This window comes from Equus quagga, unplaced genomic scaffold (genome assembly GCF_021613505.1).
Source record: "Equus quagga isolate Etosha38 unplaced genomic scaffold, UCLA_HA_Equagga_1.0 HiC_scaffold_6321_RagTag, whole genome shotgun sequence".
Classification (NCBI taxonomy): domain Eukaryota; kingdom Metazoa; phylum Chordata; class Mammalia; order Perissodactyla; family Equidae; genus Equus; species Equus quagga.
In genome coordinates, this window is record NW_025794253.1 from 1 (window position 1) to 15,088 (window position 15,088).

The following is a 15,088-nucleotide window of genomic DNA, read 5'->3' on the forward strand; positions in this document are numbered from 1 at the left end:
TGAGATGAGGCCAAGCTCTTCCTGGAAGTTCTAGCCAATAACCGAGCGCAGTGGGGCACTGGGGCCCAGTCACGTCTGCCCAACAGGGGACTCCTCTCTGGGCCGTGTTTTCAGAGGAGCTCCCTCTTAGGTTGCTTGTGCGTTTCTCAGAGGCTCACCAGAGTCTTAGGCTCTTCCGACCCAAACCTTCCTTTCCCTTCTCCTTTCACAGGAATCAGACATGAGCTGTGGTCAGAAGGATTTCCCTGACTACTCCTGATCTTTTTCCTCTTTATCATTCATAGGTGCTACGTCCAATAAATATTGGACCTCACAAATACACCCAGGAATCCTCCATCTCTGAACCTTGCATTATCTGAAATAATAAATGTCCTTATTGTTTAAGTCATTAGTAGTTCAGTACTGTACTACCAGCAGCACTAATCATCCTAGCTGATAAATTGTAAAAATAGCCCTCCAGTATCTTGTGTGGAGGCACTGAATTTTCCATTATTGAGAAGAGGCTCCAATGAGGTGTACTTTACTGGGATGAGAGTTGACTAGAATAAGCACATTAAACTCTCCCCCGAAGTTTTATTTAATAGGGACACTAAAAACACAGGATTCTATAGGGGATTGCCGTGATTTTATAAAAACTTAGAAGCATATCAAACAAGCCCAGCTTTTGAACAATCGGCAGCAATTAGAGGAAGAAGTGAGAAACCGGCAGAGTAGAAAACGTGAGCAGTAGTCATGGAGAGACCCAATATCAAGGTCATCTGAACGAGTAGCTTTAACAGCTTGCACACATGGCTGCACCTGGAGTACATCACTGCCTCTGACAGATTTGCAATGTAGCCGACCAGAGAGTTTCTTGCAACCAACAACATAGAGGGGCCTAGAGTGAATGATTCTACCCAATGGACATACATAGCCAAGAGCAATGGGAATCTTCTCTGGAACATGAGGAATTTTAAAAGAAATCTTTTTACACAGAAGGGGAATAAGGAGAGAGGAAGTGATGGGTCATCTTTGTTTTTCCACCTGAGCTTCAAAATTCCATTTAAAAAGAAGCAAATAGCAAGTATTTTCTAAAAAGAATACCCAAAAAGTCAGCAAAACATTTTTCTCTCTCCCCCTGCCTTCCTGTAGCCCAGGCACTCTTCTCTTAATAAAAAAAATGGTAATTGAGGATTGCTGGATGTATTGATTGGATCCAAACCCATAATTAAGAGGAAAGATGGAAGCACTGGTCCTTTCTCTTTATGCTGACTCCTCCATTTCACTTCTGAAATCCTGCTGAAGCTGTTCAATGCCATTCAAGCTCACAAAACTACCATAATCTTTGACATCACTTCCTCTCCTAGCACATAAACGATAGTGAGAGCCTCTTATTGCTTTCCCAACACACGCACACGTTGCCCTTCAGGTCCCTTCTCCCACTGCAAACTTGTTTTCTTCTAGACCTTCCTATAGGGTCAAATGTCTGCAGTGATGTTTACCCAAGCTTTACTAACATCCGTCTAATCATCCAAAGCTTGCGATTTGTTGTAAACTTTCGGCAATAAGTATTCTGATGAGTTTGGGGCAGGTCCTGACTACAATCTCAATTGGAACTCATCTCTCATAGTCAGCAAAATCCCTTTGAAGCCTGAACTAATTGCTTTTAGGCTTGTGTCCTGTGAGGACCCATGTGCTATTTTACATAAATGTTTTCATTTTCTCTGGAATCAATAAATGTGGCCCTGTCACATCTCTTCCCAGGCATTTCTGGCTTTATTCTGTTTGTAGGTCTTTCCTACAACACACACCCTCTCTTATAGTAATTTCTCAGGAAACCGTATGACATTCCATTTTAACTTTACTATCTCATGGATAAAAGAGCGTAAAATCATGTTAACTAAAGGGAGTAAGCATCTTCTGCTTCTGGGAAATAGTCTCCTCCTTACGCTCCCCTTCCACAGTTCAAACACGTGTGTGTGTCTAATTTTTCTGAGAACACACAGCCTGCCTGACCACTACCTCCTCCAGACCACACTCTGTCGTTCAAAGCTCAGAACATCATACGTAACATGCATAGTAAGCTGAACTTAACTGTTCCTGTAGATAAGGAGCAAAGATCTCTCCCCGTTTTTAGAAGATACTGGTTGCTGCCCCAGCTTCAAGTATAACGTAATGGTTAACGGTGAAGTCTTAGGAGTGACAAAGACCTGTATGAATCAGTTCCGTGAATTTAGGCAAGTCATATAAAAGCCCTAAGTCTTGGTTTTATCAGCTGTAAAAGATGGATGGAGATTTTAATTTCTGCTTCTGAAAGATTAAATGATATGCATATAAAGCACCCAGGATAAAAGAGACATTAACATCATCCTCAACAGTTTTTTAAAACAGGAGAGGATGGTATGGGGAGACGATGTTAACACTCAGGCCAATTCAACCTAATTGTCACTCCCACAAATTATAAATGTTAATGTATTACAAAAAGAATTCCAAAAACATGGTGGCTTCGTTTTGGGAGGTGTTTCCGTATAGAAGACCCTCGTTGGGTCTCTCTACCTGTGGAACACGCATGTTCTTCACCTGTTTCTCTGTGCACGTCCACTCCATTCTTCTCCCTCCACAGACTGCCATTTGCTGTTTCTCCATGCACGTGGTGGAAGATGGCTGATTCCACAGCTCTCTGGTTTACATTACATATGCTCATGACATCAGGCTGGGTTGAGCTAGCCTCTCTCGTCTTTAAGTTTATACCTCCGTAAGAGAAGATCTGATAGGTCTAATTTCGACCAGGTGTCCACTCACGCTCCAATCAAGTGTTATGAGGGGGAGGGCTGATGGTAAAAGGGCCCTCTAAGAAAAACACGGCTGCTAGGACCCCGTCCCTCTATTTGAGAGAAGGTAGATTTCAAAGGAAAGGGTCCTTAGAGGCCAAAGTATTAACTTGTTTTCCTTACAAACAAAACTCATATGTATTTGTCGTGTTACACATCCAGTTAGCAGCTCTAGTTGTCCCATATACCCATATTCTTTCTCCTCTTCTGGAACTCCAATGACACGACTATTACAGCTTTTATTATTGTCCACAGATCCCTGAGGCTCTGATAACTGTCTTTTCAGTCTGTTTTCTCTCTGTTGTTAAGATCAGGTAATTTCTCATGTTCTCTCATCAAGTTCACTGCTTCATTCCTCTCTCATCTCCAGTCTTGACTGAGTCCACGTAGGGAAGTCATTAGATTTTTCAGTTCTAAAATTTCTATTTAGTTCTTCTTTGTATCTTCTACTTCTTCCTAAGACTATTTTTTTCTTGCTTGTTTCAAGTATGTTCATAACGGCTCACTAAAGCTTTTTTCTGATGGTTGCCTTTAAACCCTTTTCAGATAATTCCACTGTCTGTGTCTTCTCAATGGGAGCATCTATTAATGTCTTTTTCTCATTTGGCTTGAGATTTTCCTCGTTCTAGATGAGTGATACTCACTTCTATCTCAGATGTTTTGCGTATTAGGAGACTTTGGATATTATTTAAATCTTCCGTTTTAGCAGGCCTCCACTGATAGCATGCTGCTGCGGGAAGTCGGGCCCAGCCTCATTACTGCCAGGCAGGTGTGGAAGCTCAGGCTCCCCATTCAGACTTCACATACACTGGAGAAAGCAAGGTATGTCTCAGTACTGCTAGGTGAGGGTGCAAATCCAGGCTCCCCATGTGGTTTCCACTGACATGATGGCGGTAGTGATGTGGACAGGGCATCCAATTACTTCTAGGCAGTGCTGAAAATATAGTCTTGGAGACTGGGCTTCTCAGACACCCCCCATTGGGAGAAGTAGAGGTGTCTCATTACCAATGGATGGAGATGGAAATCTAGGAAATCCACGCTTGGCCTCTGCTGATGCAGCCAGGGGAGGTGCACTATGTTCTTGGCTTTGGCTTTTTTCTGTGATCTGTGAGCAGGCAGTTATCATCAAAAAGATTTCCTTCTTGCTCGGCTGCTCCTTTCCTGCTCCTTTGGCTCAAAAGAACAGGTTTTTCTTGGGACATGCTTTTTGCTGTGCCTGTGGGTGTTTCCGGGCTGCAGGCTTCTACAGCACCCAATCCAAGACATAAGGGAGGCAAAAAGAAAACCCAGGGAACTCACCATTTTCTCAGTCCCCAAGTTCCAAAGTCCTCAGCTGGTCTGCCTTCTGTCTCCAGATGTCAGATTCTTCTTGTTCATTTTACATATTAAATAAAATAAGCAAGAAGAATAGGGAAAATGTGCCTACACCATCTTGTCCAGAATCAGAGGTCTCCCCTTTTACTTTTTCTTAACGTGGCCACTAGAAACTTTCAAATTGGATCTGTGACTCACATTATATTTCTAGTGGACAGAGCTGCTGTAGATGTTAACTTTCTCACTTGCAAATGAGAGGGTTAGAAGACATGCACTCCCCAGTCGGTCCTTTCCACCTCTAAAATCCCACGATTCTAAGGATTGTTGTTTGGCTTCTGCATATAACGCAAATAATGTAGATAACACCGTCCTTCTTTCCCCTTACCTACACCATAGCTCTCAGAAGGGAAGGACAGTCATGGGCTGCATAATAACGTCTTGGTCAATGACGGACCGCATATACAATGGTGGTCCCATAAGATTACAAGGGAGCTGAAATATTTCTATTGCCTAGTGATGTCGTAGCCAATGTAAAGACGTAGGGCAACACATTACTCACGTGTTTGTGGGATGCTGGTGTAAACAAATCTACTGCGCTGCCAGTCACATAAAAGTATAGCACCTACAATTATGTTCAGTACAGAATACCTGATAATGATAAGGAACAACTATGTTACTGGCTTATGGATTTACTATACTATACTTTTTATCGTTATTTTGGAGTGTACTCTTTCTATGTATAAAAAAGCACTATGCCGTGTTACAGTGGCAGCAGCCTCTTACATCTTGTGGTTACTGCATCGCTTAATTGCATGAGTTTCTCTTGTGCTTGTTTTAAGTACACTCTGTGATGTTCCTACAATGGCAAAATCACCTAACAACACATTTCTCAGAACATTGCCCCTCGGTTAAGCGACACATGGCTGTAGTCCTGGAAAGCCCTTCAAATGCCTCAAAAGGGACCCAAAGGATAATTCCAAGTTATTATTACTTTAAAAATGAATGCCAATAGGATAACATTTCCATAGAAAATTGTTGGTAAGAATTTCTCCCCATGAGCATATTGCAGGTGCCAATCAGCTTACAATTTCTTTTTTTTTATTTGTTTATTTTCGGATGTACATCATAATATACTTCGAATTCTGTGTAGATTACATCATGTTCACCACCCGAAAACTAAATATAGTCCATCACCTCACATGCGAGCTTAGTCACCCCTTTTGCCCTCCCTCCTCCCCCACTTCCCCTATGGTAACCACCAATCCAATCCCCAATGCTATGGGTTTGTTTGTTGTTGGTTTTATCTTCTACTTATGAGTGAGATCATACGGTATTTGACTTTCTCCCTCTGACTTATTTCACTCAGCATAATACCCTCAAGGTCCATCCATGTTGTCACAAATGGCCGGATTTCATCATTTCTTAAAGGCATAAAGATACTTGCACCCCTACGTTCATTGCGGCATTATACACAATAGCCAAGACTTGGAAGCAACCTAGGTGCCCATCAAGAGACGAATGGATAAAGAACATGTGGTATTTATGCACGATGGACTACTACTCAGCCATAAGAAATGATGAAATCCGGCCATTTGTGACAGCTTACAATTTCTTTTACTCCTTACACCGAAAGGAGAATTACTTACGTCGATAGCCTCACTTCTTCATATACCAAAATAATGCATCCCCCTGCCCTGTGGAGAATACACTAAATTTGATGGAGAAAGGTTTAATGGGTGGTGAAAAGGAGCACTGTAATCTCCTTGAAAGAAATCCCAGTACTTCCTCTCCCTCCTTTTAGAAAGAATTTCCTTTTCTGAAACTGTTAATGAGAAGTTTTTGTTTCCCTGTAAGTCTCTCCCTCATCCTATCCTCCCAGGTACTTTGAAAGACTATTAAAGTGCGTTTCCTTCCAATACTGATGTTAAGCACTTTTCCTGAAATCCAATGGATCCTTCACAGAACAATCCCAGTAACTTGCCCCTGACATCTTGGTTTCCTAGCAGCTTTCTTTGAAAATTAAGACAGTGCCTTTCAGCCTTCGGGGCAACATGTAAAGTTCTCTCCCCATCACTCCAAAGTTCCCCAGTGGTCCAGTTGTCTCTCATCCCCATTGCTTCCCAGCAACATGTGTTTCTCCATCACTCCACAAAAAGGGTCTTCTCGAAAGTCATTGACAATTTCTTTCTCCCAAATTCAGTAGTCTATTTACCTCCTGTCCTTTATGAAGTATTTTAAATTGTTTATCAAGCCTTCCTGACATGTTCTCTTGCCTTCTTTCTTATTATACTGTTCTCTTCTGATCCTCTTGAATTTTTCTTCTTTCCTCACTTGACTCCCTGTCCTCTTCTCGTTATCTAATTATATGAATTCTCTGATTCTTTACGATATCCTTAAACGTTTTCTTGGTACTCTCTACATCTCGGGAAGAATATCCATTCTCTCAGTTTCAAATATAACTTCTATGCTGATTATTCTCATCTCTCTCCTCCTGCCTTCTCATCTGAAGTACAGTCCCAAATCTCCACTCCTCCTTAGCATTTCCACTTGCATGTCCGCACGACGCCACAAACTGGACATGTGTCAAACCAAACTCCTCTTCTTGGCTTACAAATTACTTCCTCTCCAACTGTCCTGTCATATGGCTCCAAGATTCTTTGCTCCAAAGAATTTCTAACCTATAAGTTTGAGTCATCTTGGATTAAGTACTCCTTTCATCCCATCTCTAGAATCAGCCACCAAATCAAGCATGTTTTCCTGTACAAATAGGAGTGGAGTGGAAAAGGCCTTTAAAGAAGTCAGACCTGTGTTTAAATTTAGCTAAACTGTTCACCATAACTTTGCATGGACTTAGATGAATTATGTAACCTCACTGAGTTTCAGTGTTTTCACAGCAAAAAGGACAATACACCTGCTATGGGGCTGCAATGATGATTTAACAAGATAATGCATTTAAAATGTTTGGCATATAGTAGGACTAAAACACGTTAGTTGCGAGCTTTCTAGCTCTTCCTTTCTCTGAATTCCCACTGCACCACTCTGTTCAAGTCTTTCCCTCCAATGTACTTAAAATACCACATACACAGCCCCATTCTTTACTTCATTTCACTGCATCCTACTTTCCCCATATGGACTTGCTTCCCTAATTAATACTTACAGTGTCATATGACACCTTCACTCCAGGTTCACTCTCTCTTCTTACCATATTAACTTCAAACTTCTTTGGTTGTCTTCACGGTTCCTGTAAGTTTCTTTTCCTCTTTGCCGCACCACTCTATTTTTCTCCAAACGATTTCTCTTTTCTCCGTAACTTGAATCTTCTGTCCTAGTCCTCCAGGCCGCCCTAATGTCTTCCCCAAGGCCACATTGGTTTCTTCCCCTGAAACTTTAACATCCTCCTGTCTCTGATTTTATACGTCCTGGTAAAAGATCAGACCTAGATCCCTTATAGGTCTCTTCCCCAACTCTCCAGCCTCTGAGACCCTCTCAAGCCCTTCTTGCCTGCCATCATGATTAATACCCAATAGCACTCTGAATTGTTTCTTTCCTAATGTGCTAGATGAGCGCTTCTAATTCATTGGTTTTCACACACCAGTAACCTTTCAAAATTAAACCTGGCTACTGGCATTAGTTTTACTTTTTTGTATCTTGCAAAGACCTTTGAAAATCATTTCTCATCCTCCTTTTAATTTTAAAAGGATATTTTACAACGAAAAATGGGCACAACGTTAGAATTGAAAAGGTTAAATGGAATGCATTTAGATTTATGGAAGAAACCTTATTTACCTTAGTACTTTTCATTTTGATATGGACCAGAGGAAACTATCAGGGAAACTCTTGGACCGGCATTTTGGAAGGGGCATAATTGTCTCTATACACCTAATGCTTCTATAACATGGATAATTGAGGTTTGGAGAGTTCCTACTATGAACCAAGTAGTGTAACCATGTGTGTGTCTCCAGGCGTATGAGATAGGTATTAGTATGTCATTCTACAGGTAGCAGAGAGAAGGGATAAGAAGCTTGGGACTTGCTCAAAATCTCACAGCTAGTAAGTGGTAGAATTGAGAGTTGGACCCAGTTCTTAAGGTTCCAGTGTTCTTGCCCACTACCCCATACTGCTGCCGCCTCCGTAGATTACAGTATTGAGTATGGCTCTGTGCAGAAAGTAAACACTCCAACATGTACAAGAACGACGGCAGGGTTGCCATAATATGTTGCATCTGTAGACAGAGTAATGGCCCGACAGAATCATCCAATTAGACCATTTCTACAGGAATTTATAAGATGCAAAGTGCTCCACAGATGTAAAATCAACTATGATTCTTATAATCACCAATGCTAACTGGAACTCCACAAGTCTAGTTTGGCTTAGATCATCAAAGGAAGTTTACTAAATAAAATACTACCAAGATTGTTTCTAAAGATTGTTTCCCACCTGTAAGAATGCGTTAGGCTATCAATCTTAACTTATCCACAGGAAAATTTTGTGAAAATTAGAGTGATTGGAAATTAGCTCAATTCAGTGCCTGTAATGTTTCACTCTCCTACTGTTGCCTATAAGGTTAAGTATAGGGTAAGGGACCACACTAAGCAAAAGGGTGAAGAGTGTCTTAAACGTACTGTCTTCCCTTTCATTACCTTTCTTCTTACCTTCAGACATGCTTTACCAGAAACTCAAACCCTTCCTCCTTTGCCTCCGCCTCCCCTTTAACAACCACTAGAATGCATCTAATTGAGAAGTTCACGCTTTTGTGATTTTTTTCAAAAGCAAGTTAATAAGGTACCAAGTCATAACCCACGGGGATAAATATCTAATGGGAACATTTCAGACATACGAGATAAGCCTGTGGCAAAGATATTTGAAGCAAAGGATGTCACACTGGTGGCCCTTAATTTAGGTGACAGTCAATCTCTCCAAGTGAAAAGACCAATCATAGATGGTAACGAATGACCCTGAAGACTCAAACTCTCTTAGAACCTGCAATACCCATAAAAGTCTTCTAAGCCAGTCATTCACTACAATGAGTTCCACATTAAAGTGCCCTGCTCTTGTACTCAGACTTTACAACCACCTTTCTCCCTACTCCATGACTTCTCTCCACTTCCTTCTCACGGCTTCTTCTGTTTTCCCATATCACCCACATAAAACATGAGGAGCAGAAACAAGTCACTTCACAGCAGAGGAATAAGAGCCCCTGTCTGCAAGTCAAGAAATTTTTCTCACTTGATACTCTCAAGGACTTGCTGAGTACTCCAGGTCAAGTCCAGAATGATTTTAGGGCCTCAAGTTCATCCTCTCTGTAATGAAGGAGAAGAACAAGATGACCTCTGATGGAGCCAACAACTCTACGGGTCTGTGGTTCTGTAACATGTAGCATTCTTCAACATGAAAAAGAAGGCATAAAGACAGAGACACAGAAACATGGCATACACTTCAATAATTAAAAGGCACACTTGACAAAACAAATTTTCCTTTTTAATAGTTGTTTAGAAGATATGAGAAATGCTTTAAAAAAACTCCACGTATGATTCCTGGAGAAGCATGGAGGCGTTGTAACGTGATTTGATAGGAATACATTCAGCTGAACAACGCGGTGAAAAGAAAAGTGCATCAGACAATCTAAATTTGCCCAGAGCAGTGTTCTCCAAATTGTGTTACAAAGAACCTTACTAGTTGTACAAAACGCTATTAAGAATTGCTTTTAAAAAGGAGGTGGGTCTTTGAGGGTCAGCTGCACTTATTGACTTGCTTCCAAAGAACAGAGTAAGGAAAAGGAGAAATAATAATTGCAGAGTGGGGAAAACCCAGCTAACACCACTTAACCAAGTGACCAAGGTTAACATTACCACTGACAGGTCATGTTACCTCAGCTACCAGCCAAGATGATGTGGCAGGAAGGGCACTTCACCTCTGTGATGTTTTTCCAAAAATTCATAAGCCAAGTCTAATTGTGAGAAATTACACCAGGCATACCCAATTCGAAGGACATTCCTCAAAATGTCAGAGCATGACTCCTTAAGCTGGCAAGGTTATGAAAAGTAAGCAAAGGCTGAGAAACTGTCACCAAACATACATGACACCTAAATGCACTGTGGTGTCCTGAACTGGATCCTGGAACAGAAAAGTACATTAAGGTACAACTGGTGGCATAAAGTCTGGCGTTTGGTTGATATTATCACACCAATATTGATCTTTCCTATTTGACAAATGTACCATGGTAGGGTGAAATGATCTAATTGGAGGAACCTGAAACTGGATGAGGAGTTTATGAGAACCCCTTGTACAATCTATGCAAGTTTTTTGTAAATCTCAAATGATCCCAAATGTAAAGTTTAGTTAAAATACTGAGAAGAGGTTCCATCGGCAAATTACTATGGCAAGTTGTGGCTCAAAAATGCCCACTGGAGTTTCTCAATTCCTATGACTACAAGAGCTGCTGAGATACCTAAGGTGCACTGTGACTCTCACAGAAGGGCTATAGGGTTCTATCTTTCCCACACATATTTCGCCAGCAACCTTTGTTTTTTTTTTTCAGAAAGCATCTTTCAGGAAAAGTACTGGCAGAGAGAACGTTTTTCCCAATGTGTCAAAGTCTTCTACCTGATATCTGACCATGTTCAAATCAGCAACTTTGGCTGGAGAGAGAAAGATGCCATGAACGTTTAGTTGCCAGAAGACTTGAAACTAGAGAATAATAGCATGAATGAGAGAATCAGCATTAAAAAACCAAAACTAACAGGATGAATACAAAACGATAAATATAGAGCCTATTTTTAGTTAAGCAGACAAAAAGAAAAAAAGCAAAAAGCAACCATTTTAAGTACGGGTAGAGGAAAAATGGACTTAAATGCCCTTCATGTTCCTGTAAGCAGCATTGTTTCTTAAGAGTTCATAGGTACAGCTGTCTCGTTTAGTGAAGAGGACCTACTAGTAAAGGTAAGACCATTGGTGGGGATTTCTTTGTTTAGCTCGACGCATCATATCATAAAATGTCCTCAAAGGGGGCTGCCCCGTGCCACAGCGGTTCAATTCGGTGCGTTCCACTTCGGCAGTCTAGGTTCACGGGTTTGGAGCCCGGGTGTGGACGTACACCACTCCACAGTCATGCTGTGGTCATAACCCACATATAAAGTGGAGGAAGACTGGCACAGATGTAAGCTCAGGGCTAAACTTCCTCAGCAAAAAAAAAAAAAAAAAAAAAAGTAAGAAAAAAAAAAGTCTTCAATGGACCATTTGCAATGAACAACAGCGGGATCGGTAGGGATCCTGGAGACCACGTCACATCGAGAAACGTTACAGAAACTAGCATTTTTTATCCGGATGAACAGAAATCCCAAGGGGACTTGACAGTGGCCCTGAAGTACAGAAAGATACAAGGAGATTAAAACCTGTTCTGTGTAATTTCAGAAGTCAGAGGAAGTATCTAAGGAAGCAAGAGGTGGCACATTTTAGCTGCACACCATCTTTGTAACCATTAAACTGCCTCATAAGGGAATGGATATGCCTGAAACGAAGGGAGCTCCTTGCCTCTGGGACTCTTTACCTAGAGGCTAGAAGTCCACCCGCCCAGGTTGCTGCTAGGGTGTCTTCTACATTGCACCCGATAAACGACTTCTACATAGTCCTCCAGTGCAAAGACATCTGAAGCTATGAAACCACCGGGAAGGAAAAAAAATTATGAGGCACTGAGAAAAGTAGGAAACTATTGAAAACACCCCCTAAGGTACCTTAGACTCCACGCTGCCTCTCTTCTAAACAGCATCCCTGCAATAATATCTAGAAACTCTCTGAACGAACGCTGGAGCTGAGCGGAAGAATCGCAGGCAAAATGCCGCCCTTAAGCGTGCACCTAAGGGACTTCTGATGGTATAACTTAAGTTGGAGTGGAGGACAGGGAAGTGACGACTTTATCTAGACCAAGTATTGCTGTTACTCAAATGCAATCTACCTAAATAAGCAAACACACAAATAGGTTGACCTTTAAACATCCACTGTTTTCTTCCACCTAGGGAAATAACTGGCTTATAAAAAAGACTATGTGGATAAGCTGAAGGCCTGCTTCAAGTCAGCTCCCACGCTGAGCCAGAACTAGCATGAGGCGAGCGACTGAGGCACTAGGACACGAAAGGCGAGGAGACCCTCACTCTCGAGGGCCTCTAAGTGCCTAAAGGGTCCGCCTGCCCCTGAGAGTGTGTGTGTCCTGTCCCTTTAAGGTTTGCGTCAGAAGAGCTTGCCTACCTCACCCAAGTCCCAGCGGCTGTGATTGGCCAGACCACCAAAGCCCCTCCCTCACGCCACGTCAAACAACAATTGCCTAGGTAACAGCCACGGAAGTACCTACTGGTGGTTTAGTCGCTGCTCTGGAGGCTGAAGAGAAAGAGGCCTCGGGGGACGTCTCCTCCGAAGTCTAGGTAGGCAGAGGCCCCTCGCCAGCCTCGCCATTGCAGAGCAATGGCCTGGGCCCCCGAGTGGAGGAGGGCAGAGCCTCGAGATGTCAGGGCCGGCCGGGATGGCAGGGGCGGCACGGGCGGCAGCGGCCTCTCCAGGTACTGGGAGCCGAGGGCCTTTGGCTCCCGGGAACCACCCCTGTGCTTCAGAATAAAGAACAGTATGGTTGGCGTGGTGATTGGTCGCGGAGGGTCAAAGATAAAAGACATCCAGAGTATGACGAGCACCAAAATACAGATCGTAAAAGGTGACTCTGAAGCCGAGGTCAAGATTTTTGGCAGCGAAGCCATGAAGGGAAAAGCGAAAGCACTTATACAAACCCTCGTGCGAAAACAAGAAGGAAGGTACAGTTCGGTAGCCAGTGTAGATAATGCTGCCTCCCAGTCCTCTGCTGGGAGAGACTTACGCACACGCCCCGTTGTTAGACAAGTGCGGCCGCTGATAGACTGGGATCACGTCAAGGCAGAAGGGGCGGCGTGGGCAAAAAGAAAATGGGCGGATTTACCACCAATCAAGAAAAACTTCTACGTAGAATCCACAGCAACAAGCTCGCTGTCTCAAGTGCAAGTAGACGCTTGGAGACAGGAAAATTTCAACATAGCGTGTGAGGACCTGAAAGATGGCGAAAAACGTCCCATCCCCAACCCGACCTGTAAATTTGAGGATGCCTTTGAGCACTATCCCGAGGTCCTGAAAAGCATTAAGAAAGCAGGTTTCCAAAGGCCAACGCCCATTCAGTCACAGGCATGGCCGATTGTGCTACAAGGAATGGATCTGATAGGAGTTGCCCAAACCGGGACAGGCAAGACCTTGTCTTATTTGATACCCGGCTTTATTCACCTTGATTCTCAGCCCATATCTAGAGAAGAAAGAAATGGGCCTGGCATGCTCGTCCTCACCCCCACGCGAGAGCTAGCTCTTCAGGTCGAGGCAGAATGTTCTAAGTATTCCTACAAAGGCCTTAAAAGCGTTTGTGTATACGGCGGTGGAAACAGAAAAGAGCAAATTCAGCACATTACCAAAGGCGTCGACATCATTATTGCAACTCCTGGACGACTGAATGATCTGCAGATGAACAAGTGTGTCAACCTACGAAGCATCACTTACTTGGTGTTAGACGAAGCGGATAAAATGTTGGATCTGGGCTTTGAAGGCCAGATCACGAAGATTCTATTAGATGTGCGCCCAGACCGGCAGACTGTTATGACAAGTGCAACGTGGCCACACACCATTCGCCAACTTGCAAGATCTTATTTGAAAGAGCCTATGATTGTTTATGTCGGTACTCTAGATCTCGTCGCTGTCAATACAGTGAAGCAAGACATCATTGTCACCACAGAGGAAGAAAAACGAACTCTTATCCAAGAATTCTTACGGAACCTGTCACCCGAAGACAAAGCTATCATATTTGTCAGCAGAAAGCTGGTTGCAGATGACTTATCAAGCGATCTGAGCATCCAGGGCGTCCCGGTACAATCCCTGCACGGCAGCAGAGAGCAGTTTGACCGCGAGCAGGCGTTAGACGACTTCCGAAGTGGAAGAGTGAAGATATTGATTGCTACCGATTTAGCAGCCCGAGGCCTCGATGTCAGGGATGTCACACACGTATACAACTACGATTTCCCAAAGAATCTCGAGGAATACGTGCATAGAGTAGGGCGTACTGGAAGAGCAGGCAAGACTGGAGTCTCTGTCACCCTTATGACTCAAGCTGACTGGAAGATTGCCACTGAATTGATTAAAATTCTGGAAAGAGCTAATCAAAGTGTCCCAGAAGATCTTCTGAAAATGGCAGAGCAATGCAAGTTGCAGAAAGGAAAAAAGGACTCAGGCAATGGAGCCAGAAACCCTCAAGGAAAAGCCAAGCAGTTTTACTGATGTCTACCTTGAAAAGTTGGACCGCGCTCCTGGAAGAGTCAACTTATGGTAAAGAAGCAGCATTCAAGACACATAAGGAAGCACTGCAAACATTCTGGCAGTGACAACGCGTGTGACCAATGCTCAAATCCATCAACATTGTGTGTTCCTTAATAAAATCAAAAGTGTTTTGAAAATGAGAGAGTGAGAGACTTTTTGGGAAAAAACTAAGTCTTGTGTGTTGGTTGAAGTCTAGCTTCTTTTCTAGCCTGCCATGTCCATCTGTGTCTTCCCTACAAGACTTGGTAGAGGACGGCGATGGTGCTTTTCTGTCTTTAAAATGGTTGTACTCCATGGGAACTTAGCATTCATCAGGCTGATGCCTGCCCAAATATTCTGTTCCCCCCTTGCGGTGGGTGCCGCAACAATCATCGTTCCCTAGTTTTTCTAATTCACTAGGAGATTAATGTGAAATCTGCTAGAAGCTTCCATAATTCTGTTTTTCGAGAGAGATGGAAGTAACAGAGCAGTGTGTCTGACTCACTGTGAGTCAGATACTCATGCAAACTCTGTCATCAACCATTGGTTAAAAATTCTGGGGAGGTGACTTGCCTTCTGTAGGCCTCACTTCCTTCACTAATAAATTGGGATAGTTA

General features: G+C 42.9%; 1 protein-coding gene across 1 annotated transcript; it reads left to right on the forward strand.

The window, feature by feature from the left end:
- Positions 1 to 12,578: 12,578 nt before the first annotated feature.
- Positions 12,579 to 14,453, forward strand: DDX53 (DEAD-box helicase 53). Its single transcript, XM_046649428.1, has one exon. It carries the CDS (start codon positions 12,579 to 12,581, stop codon positions 14,451 to 14,453), a length of 1,875 nt encoding a protein of 624 aa, XP_046505384.1.
- Positions 14,454 to 15,088: the final 635 nt, after the last annotated feature.